Here is a 9,935-nt window from a genome sequence, read left to right as displayed (position 1 = left end):
AATTAAGCCAAAAGAAAATCTAGGGATCCCCATGTTCCTTTCTTAAGTTGTTAATCTGTACAATTCATGTAAGATCTTACTATGAAACCCAGTCAATGCTCAAAAGAAGTTATGACTGCAGCTCTTTTTTTTTTCTCCCCCATTCTTTTTCCCCTTTTTTCCTTTTTCTTTTTCTTTTTTGGTTAAAATTTTGAACTACATTTGACCGTTTGTGAAACTAATGCACACTCTGATACCGGCATCCTCTTTTTGTTACAGATTAATGAAAACTCAGAAAACCCAACATGGAATGCAATTGGATATAAATTACCAACTCGAGAAAAACCTTTTAAGCCAGAAACAGAGAGGCCTCTTGAAAAGGGCATTATAGAAGCAACTGATCAAACCACCAACTCATCCCTTTTCAAATCACTAACACAAAAAGGCCTAAAGGTGATTGAAGATAGCATGCAAAAGGACGTTTACACCATCCAATGTGATGCTGTAATTATCGGTTCAGGCTGTGGCGGTGGAGTTGCTGCTTCTGTGCTCGCAAACTCAGGCCACAAAGTCATCGTTCTAGAGAAAGGCAGTTACTTTACTTCAAAAGATTATACCTCTATAGAAGGCTCGTCTATGGACCAAATGTATGAATCTGGAGGAATTCTTAGTACTCTCGATGGTAAGTTAATGCTTTTGGCTGGATCAACAGTCGGAGGAGGCTCAGCTGTAAACTGGTCAGCTTGCATAAAGACACCAGATAATGTTCTCAAAGAGTGGGCAGAAGTAAAAAATCTAAATCTTTTCAAGAATCAAGAGTACATATTGGCGATGAACAAAGTATGTGAAAGAATTGGAGTTACTGAAACCTGCACAGAGGAAGGATTGCAGAACCAAGTTCTTCGAAAAGGGTGTAAAAAACTTGGTCTTGATGTTGATTTCGTACCGAGAAATTGCTCAGAGTCTCACTACTGTGGGAGTTGTTGTTATGGATGTCCAACTGGAGATAAGAAAGGAACCGATACTACTTGGTTGGTCGATGCAGTTAACTCTGGCGCAGTTATTTTGACAGGATGCAAAGCAGAGAAATTCGTGTTCAAAGAGAACAATGCTGGCAAGAAACCCAACAAGTGCGTCGGAGTACTAGCGAAAGTTCTGAGCAATAACGTGACAAAGAAAATACAGATTAAATCTAAGGTGGCCATTTCGGCTTGTGGGGCCCTGTTGACCCCCCCTCTGATGATCGCCAGCGGGCTAACGAACCCCAACATAGGAAAAAACCTACATCTTCACCCTTGTGCCTTAGCCTGGGGATACTTCCCAGAATCAGTACCAGAACTCAAGGGCAAGAAGTACGAGGGAGGCATCATCACCTCCCTCCACAAAATCAAGAGCTCAAATTCAACCACTCAAGCAATCATCGAAGCGGCAAGCACCGGCCCCGCCTCATTCGCATCACTAATCCCCTGGGTATCTGGAAAAGACATGAAAGAACGAATGCTCAAATACAGTCGAACCGCGCACCTCTTCGCGCTCGTCAGAGACCAGGGATCAGGCACGGTGCGAGGCGAAGGGAGAGTGAGGTACAGAATGGACGGATCGGACAAGGAACGCCTGCGCGAGGGGCTGAGGCGGGCGCTGAGGGACGATGTATTGTTCGGCGCATCAGATGGGGAGTTGTAGGATGGGGGTGAGCGAGGAGGAGGGTGGGGTTGACGAGAGGGGGGAGAGTTGGGAGGCTGAGGGGTTGTTTGTGTGTGATGGGAGCGTGCTTCCTACTGCAGTTGGAGTGAATCCTATGATCACCATCCAGTCTGTTGCTTACTGCATCTCCAAAGGGATTGTGGGGTCGTTGGAGGGGGAGTAGGGGATCAGAGGTTTAAGTTTTCAGACCGCTACAATAATATTGGATGCTTATTTGGCCTGAGATGGCGAAGAACTACGCGGGGGTTCAAATCTGCAAATCTCCAAATTTGGAATGTTTTTTTAGCGCGTCGATGCTGGATGCAGTAAAATCTTCAGATTGACCGATCGGAGTTTCTGAGTCTAGTTTTTAGTTCTTTTTAATTGAAACACGTTATGCGTGAGAGCGTGAGGTTTGCATGTGAAATAGGGATAACTAACGGTACGCAAAATAAATGCCAATCTATAATTTTAGTTGTGTTGATCTCCCTATTTAGTAACTTTATAAGAGCTTTATAAGGGTTCGCTATTTTCTGCTAAATATTTATTGTTCAACGTGCTCAATTGTGAAGTTCAATGAATATGAGAGATTATTCGGTTAATAAAATAAAATCCAACGATCTTGATAAAAATGTAGGTGGCGCTTTCAAATTCGCCAGCATCTTTGGGTTCGGCTTAAAAATGGTTCGGCAAAATGACACGTATAGGGTTTGATGACGTGGTCAGAAACCTGAAAATTAGATGTCCGCGACAAAAGGTAACCTAACTTTTTCAATGAAACCATGTGAAAAGAGAGGCATGACCACCTTTAAGTCCAGTTTTTAACGTTACCATCAAGAGTTTTGACCTCGTATCCTCCAGCATTTAAGAAGTTCAGAATTATGGCCACCTTTAATGTTCATAAGATTCTTGAATCTTTGAAAAAAATATAGTAAGATATAACAGAAATTAACTTACAAAAAAAAAGATGATAGATTGATTCAAAAAGATCCAAGAAACACAAAAACGACGGGCTCCGAGAAAAAGAAAATCAAAGCGTCATAAGATTTTTCAAAAATATTAAACATATCAATATAGTATCTCTACAGAAATTAACCAGAAGTAAACTTCCTACCATCTTCTGTTTATTTCACTGAGTTATTCACTGTGGCAAGTATCTCTACATGTTTGCAGTTACAATGAAAACAAAATGATAAAAAGGAACAACTCCAGCAGAATCCAATATTTTCCAGATCCAGAGTAACAGGAAACGTAATTCATCATCACTTTACGAAATAAAAGACAATTTTATTTCAGTGTTAGTACTCTGCGCAACACTAAATACAAAATCTTGAAAACCTCCCAAAGACGATTTCTATCGCCCAAAAAAATGCAGTTAATACCCCCAACATACCATTGGCGAGTAAGCACTCATTTTCTTTTTATAGAAGAAAAAAAGAAGAGAAATTAAATGTGAGAACCAGCCCCTCACAAATTGATTAGCCGCTGGAGGCTTTGACTGCCTTCTCTGCAGCATCATCCAAGTCTTCGGCTGTAATCAAAGTCATTCCACTCTCCTACACAAATCACAAAATCATTAATTAAGTTGTACTTTCTCTTCCATGTTGTATAGTATATAACCATACATGATGCAAAAGAAGGCCAAAACAGAGTCATCTTATGCGTAATCCGTTACCTTAAGGATTCTCTTTCCTTGATCGACATTGGTGCCTTCTAATCGAACAACCACAGGTACCTTGAGCGAAACCTAGCAAATATTATGAAAATAAAACAAACATTGTCATTCCTCAATAAAAAATAAAAAATAAAAAATAAAAAAGTGTTAAACTTTCCAACATGACCATCTAAAGACAAGGGTTTGGTAACCCAGGAAGATGTAAGATAATTTGAAATTTTAATTCCACAAATGTTGAGGGAAACCTAGCAAATATTATGAAAATAAAACAAATATTGTTATTCCTCTAAAAAAAGGAAGGAGGAGGAGTTCAACTTTCCGACAAGACCATCTAAAGACACAGGTTTAGTAACCCAGGAAAGTGTTAAAGATAATTTGAAATTTTAATTGCACAAATGTTGAGGGGCGCGAGAGATGAAAACATGTTTTCATTTGATCTCCTTGCAAACCAATCAAATAAAAACTTTATTCTTTCTTTGCCGAGTCCAGTTTTGGGTTTATTGCTAGTGGTCAGCATACAGATGCTTCAAGTTTTTGATTTTATTTATTTATTTAGAATGATGTCTATATTTGATCACAAGAATGATCACCATCCTGAAACAGCTGCAAGGATCCCCAACTCTTGCATGCCTAAAGATTTGATGCCATTACTTTAACAAGCTGCAGACAAGGACTCTAGTGGAAAGGAAGAGGGATGAAAACCTTGAGTTTAAGTCACTCTAATCAGATGAGCGAAGATTCACATGCCCCAACCGTTTCATAGTTCAAACCAGGTATTTTCTAGATAGCATCATTTATCTTTTAGAATAACAAGTCAAAGCAATGTATATCTAGGTTACTAAATGGTTTATGAAATCATGGTGGCGAGTGACAATAATGTAAAATTCAGTTGATCAGACCTGTTTAGCAGCGTTGACAATTCCGCTTGCTATAATGTCACATTTCATGATTCCTCCAAATATGTTGACCAAAATCGCTTTTACTTTATCATCCGATGTCAAAATTTTAAATGCTTCCACGACCTGAGGCAACATACCAAGAATCAGTTAGGAAAAAGAGAATATGCAAAACATTTTATATGAACAATAGAAATGTTTCTAGTTTGTAAAATAAAAGGATCAAATTAAGGAATTAAGAACAGAAAATACTAAAACTATCAAGCTCCTCCCAGATTCATCTTCAAAACAGCACACTTGACTCCTAATAGATGAAATGTTTGTTGTTTGCTTGAGGAACAAATATAACTTCTTGCTAAGTAACAATTACTACCTGATTTTCTGATGCATTCCCACCAACATCTAGAAAATTGGCAGGTGTGCCGCCATGTAATTTTATAATATCCATAGTAGCCATTGCCAGCCCTGCACCATTAACCATGCATCCTATTTCTCCATCCAAGCCAATGTAGTTCAAGTCTGCTTTGGCAGCAACAACCTGCAGAATGGATGTAAAAGGAATCAAGGAAAAGATATATGAAAATAATTGAAGGGTATCTGACATTCAGCAGATGTGATGATTGCAGACTAGCGAGTCAGAGTTTACATGAAAATTAAGGAAATTTTGTATTTTCTCAAGTATTATCTGATGAAAGTTAATGACAACAGCAGTTTTGTAAATTAGTTAGTATGATGTAACTAATAATCATAATGAGTTAAACTATATACAGCCATAACAGCAATAAGAGCATGTTGGTAGACCTCTCGAGGATCCTCTTGGGATGTATCGCGGAGAGCAAATATCTCTTTCTGCCGGTAAGCCGCATTGTCATCAAAGTTCAACTTCGCATCAGCTGCTACTAGCTGATTATCGGATGTTTCTGCAATTGGATTAATCTGCCCGTAAGAAGTTTAGCATGTTAAAAAGTGGAGATAAGTCTATAAAAGAATCGAGGAAAAGATACCAGCAACAAAGAAAATAGCAAAGTTCTTTCAGATACCTCCAACAAAGTGCAATCACATGCACAGAAAAGATTGTAGAGCTTCTTCACTTGTTCAATTGAAGCATTTCTATCTGCTACCTTAGGTGCCAGACCATCAACAACCTTAGCAGCATCTTCATCAGTGATTCCCTTGAAAACGTCGATTGGTACCTTTGCATAGATAAAAATGAAATGCAGCAACTAATTTAGAAGTTCTTAGTGAAACACAAAAATGGGCATTCAGAATGATAATCTACATAAATCTAATACAATCTCTCATAACCAAAACTAAAATGAAGGAATAAACAATGTTCACCTTGACAATCATGTCAGGAAACTTCTCTGCAAGGTCCTCAATGCTGGTTCCTCCCTTTCTACAAGCTATGATGATCTGAAAGTATTACACATCATCAGAGACGGCAATTTAAATATCAAATTCAATTTATAATGTACAAGCATCAACAAAAGTCAAATTTCAGTAGTCATATGCATGTTCCAGATTACATTTCTAATTTCTAAATTTGCAAATTAGACCAAATTCAAACAGTACCATCAAAATTGGTGCTTAAGCAGTCAGACTATTCTGTATGCTTGTGTTATCCATTAGTTTATCTTCAGTCACAAAGTTGTTGGCTAGGCATTTGATGTACTTGTCATGAATAACCACCAAAGTTTTAGAACGTAAAACCTCTCATACCTCCTTAGTTTTAGGTTCTTTCCAATTTTGTGAATAGCAGAAGTGTAGAGCAAAATGGTAGAGCCCTTTGCACACAAATTGTAAGATACATGTATTAAGTTTTGGTTTTAACTTTAAAAAAAATATATAATTGCCAAAAGTAATGCTAAATTATGAAAAGTTCAGAAAAATTATAATGGTTACAGCTAAACCTTGCTTCACGGCTGGCTTTGGTTTTGATTATGCTCGAGTCATCTCACTTTAAGGATTCTCATGAAGTACAGACATAAGAAGTCCCAAGACCAGATGAAATAACACATAATATGTCTAAATAAAAGAACAGATAATTACGAACATGTATAGAAAGCAATAACTTTGCATTAACAAGTTATAGAAAGGACAAGGTAAAGAGAATAAAATCAAGCCGAAGAAATATGGGCAGTTAAATATATGAGGTTCAAAACTAATTTAAAAAAAAATCAGAATAGTTATATTATCTCAGCCCTTGATTTGACATATCATGCAAATACAAAAGACAAGATTGAAACAATAACAAACTATAGCACTTAATTATAAACATACCGGCCCAGCAGAAGTACGGTCCAGTGTGATGGCAAAATACATCTCGTTTACAAGTGACAGCTTTTCACACAAATATACCTGCAAAAAGGACAGGCAGCAATTCAATAGATAGGCATATGAACAAGTCTAACAAATTTTCACATATCATAAAAGCAACTTCTTGAACAAAACATACAAAAAATGCATGCCAACATTCAAGTCAGCTGATAAAAGTATGCATTAGCATGTATGCCTAGCTTCTCTAAGTTAGCATTCAGTCATATTCCCTGTTGTGTATTCATGATTCATAATATCATATATTCAGCTAGCAACTTGGCTTGCAAAGAGAACATATGACAGCAAGCTTTCTCATAAAAACTTAAAGACCTAAGATTGACTGTAACTACATTTTTTTATTTCTTAAAACAAAAACTTAAGATACTGATTAGCAGAACAAATAAGAGATTTTGGGCCTGGCATCAAAGTTCTTGCATGACCCAAGGAGGTTAAAAGCTCTGGGATGATTTTTCTTCTAAAAACATTCAGCTAAATTATGATGTTGATCAGATAATTTAGAGACTTGGATTGTTACTTTGGACCTGAGTTTTAGCCATTAGCAACTAAAATGAGCCAGATATTTAAACCAAGATTCATACTTAAGCATTATTAACAAACAGCTACTAGCATCTAGAATATATGGCACCAATTGGGGTCACAAAAGTTGGCAGAGCTCTTTTTATGTGTGATTTAGTTTAGTGGAACCACTACAGTAAAGTACATTCACTGAACCAGACCATCTAGTTCTTCTTAGGAGATCAACATCGTTTACTCATCTATTCTCAACAAAGTTGACCTTCTTCACTATAGTTATTTTCAATAAACAGTATTTATTATTGTTTTTAAATGAATAGCGGGCATTCTCCAGCATAAGTTTTTGGTAGTGCATCCATCAATGCTTTCTGTCCTCAGTAAAACTATTTCACCTGGCCCAACAAATATGCATAAACACTCCGTAAAAAATTGCTTGTTTGTCAAGAATGAGATTAGGGCTATCTCTAGTTGAAAAAATAGACTCTTGCAAAAATAAGAATATATTAACAAAAGGAAAATTATCAAAAAAAGAAAATGTGAATCATTTATCAGAAAGCATTATAAACAAGCAAGGTGACACAAATAACTAAACTTTGCAGGACTTATTGTGATAATTGGAACATCAAACATGAATATACACAAAAAGATTGTGGAGGAGAAGAGCAAAATCCCTAACCTTATTCACAATCTTTCCTTGAGGACCAGTTTGTTTGGTGACAAGAATCTGGCCAAGCATTTTTCCTGAAAAAAATATGGAGGTAGGTTCAAATTATATTGGAGAAAGAACCTATAATGAGCATTTCACAAGTGTTTATTAATTCTTTGAAGATGAAAATTCAGAACTGTGTTCATTTGAATATAAAACTCTAGTAGCACAAAAGCATTCAGATGCACGACCAAATAGAAAGATTGAAACAGAAACAAATGATATCAAAATGAAGATGTAACCCTTTACCAGCAATATCTTCCACCTCCTCAGTTTTAACAATATGTACTCCACCCTTAAGTCCGCTTTTGAAGGTTCCCAAACCTCTACCACCAGCAAGAATTTGGCTTTTGACAACAATCTGGAGTGGAGCAAGATAATGAAAAGATGATATTGTAAGGTTTCCAACTTATTACATTTCATCTGTGTTTGGTATGAACTTGGAGAATGAAAATTTTCTTTAATATGCAATATCACACAAGGTGTAAAATCTTAACATCCAAGGGTACATCCTTGTACATTCACAATATTTTAGACAAATGTCTTCCTATCACAAAAGGGTCAACGTATGGACTCTTGGGTCAATAATTTTTGCACCTATGCTTGGCAACGAAAATATGAACCTGATAATAATCTGTTCTGAGGATTCTTTCTTTAAAGTGAGTGACATAATTTCCAAAATTAACTCACAATAGGTTAACTTGTCTAACTATTATTTATCAAACTATTACAAATAATTATGAAATCTATTCAACTTTACAGCAAAATAACCGTCAACGAACATTCACATAAGCAGTTAGTTGCGATATTATATTTATCTAAGAATTACCAAATTTGAGCTGGCTCACTACCGAGTCCAAATTTTCCCATTACAGTAACATTTATGCCAGAATTATTACATCTATTAATATTTCTTTGCTATCATCACAAAAGAAAACCCTGAGGTAGACACATTTCCATATGAAATTTAGACGAAATTACCTCCTTTTCGCCAGGGAAAACATCTTTGATCGCCTTCCTCACCTCCTCGGTCGATGAGACGGCAACTCCCCTTGGGACATTAATCCCATGCTTACTCATCAAATCCGAACCCTGCCGCAAAATTAAAACGGATCGTTAAACACGAGATCAGTCAGATCGATCAGGTATTAACGAATCAGAACGAGATAGCATCAGTAATCAGAACGAAAAAAAACCCTAGGTTTGGGACCTGGTACTCGTGGATGTTGAGGCGACGGAGCTGCTGCTGCTGCCATTTCCCAGCGATGGAGAGAGATCGAGACGCGAGCTTTCCGAGCAATCCCCTCACCATCTTCCTTTTCCCTTGGATCTGATCGGTAACAAACCCTAGATTTTGACGGAGAATGGAAACCCTAGCTCTCGATGAAGACGGAGAGGAGTCTGAATTCAACCTTCTCCTTTTATTTTTTTACTTGGATTTGCTTGAAATAGAATTGGGCTTGGCTCGGGGTAAGGAACGGACAGATATGGGCCAGTTCATTCTATCATCGCTGACTGGGCTAAATTCGGACCGGGTACAAATTTGGGAACTTAAATTTCGGCCCGGTTTGAACTGTTTCAAAGATTAGCTGTTTCCTTTGGTCGCACGTGTGAGTACGATGACATACATTTATGTAATATATAAATTTAATATAAAAAGAGCCAATAGAAGTAAAAAAAATAGAGTAGAAAATATACTATCTAATACAATATTATATGCTACCTAATTGAGAAGATAGGATATCAAGAGAGTATATGTTGCTATTTTTAACACCTCCCATTAAAAACATGGTGAATTGAGAACCAAAAGTCTGGATGAGATGAGCCGAAAGTGATAACAGCGAGAAGCGAGCACATGTGATTAAGGAGATGGCGGTGTTGCAACAGTGATGGGAGGTCACACAAGGCGGTCACGAGAGGAGGTGTGGTGACCAGCTCCGGGCCGTCGGCAAGTGGAGAGCAGAATCTGATAGCAATGATCGAAGGTCATGCATGGTGATCGCGAACCTGTGGTCACGAGAGGAGGGGCAGTGACCGGATCTAGGTCATTAGTAAATGGAGAGTCTACACATTACAATGTAGGGTTGCCGACAATGGATGTTGCAACGATGTAGGGTTGTTAGAGGAGTTGATTTTAATTTTGATG

General features: G+C 37.4%; 2 protein-coding genes across 2 annotated transcripts in view; one reads left to right on the top strand and one right to left on the bottom strand.

The window, feature by feature from the left end:
* Positions 1 to 2,203, top strand: part of LOC109836366 (long-chain-alcohol oxidase FAO1-like) — a 6,007-nt gene extending 3,804 nt beyond the window's left edge. Inside the window, 2 exon segments of the mRNA XM_020404252.1 lie at positions 259 to 1,631; positions 1,633 to 2,203. Of these exon segments, the coding sequence (XP_020259841.1) occupies positions 259 to 1,631; positions 1,633 to 1,846 (1,587 nt within the window). The 3' untranslated portion in view covers positions 1,847 to 2,203.
* Positions 2,765 to 9,226, bottom strand: LOC109836367 (succinate--CoA ligase [ADP-forming] subunit beta, mitochondrial). The gene is made up of 12 exons (XM_020404253.1): positions 9,000 to 9,226; positions 8,771 to 8,881; positions 8,039 to 8,150; positions 7,760 to 7,824; positions 6,514 to 6,591; positions 5,572 to 5,646; positions 5,274 to 5,426; positions 5,035 to 5,169; positions 4,607 to 4,771; positions 4,237 to 4,359; positions 3,338 to 3,409; positions 2,765 to 3,218 (listed from the first exon to the last, which is right to left on the bottom strand). The coding sequence occupies exons 1-12, from the start codon at positions 9,099 to 9,101 to the stop codon at positions 3,141 to 3,143; spliced, it is 1,269 nt and encodes a 422-aa protein (XP_020259842.1). The 5' UTR covers positions 9,102 to 9,226; the 3' UTR covers positions 2,765 to 3,140.

The sequence above is a fragment of the Asparagus officinalis genome, chromosome 4, assembly GCF_001876935.1.
Source record: "Asparagus officinalis chromosome 4, Aspof.V1, whole genome shotgun sequence".
Taxonomy (NCBI): Eukaryota; Viridiplantae; Streptophyta; class Magnoliopsida; order Asparagales; family Asparagaceae; genus Asparagus; species Asparagus officinalis.
The sequence above is the reverse complement of the archived record's forward strand: the minus strand, read 5'-3'. Positions and strand labels throughout refer to the sequence as shown.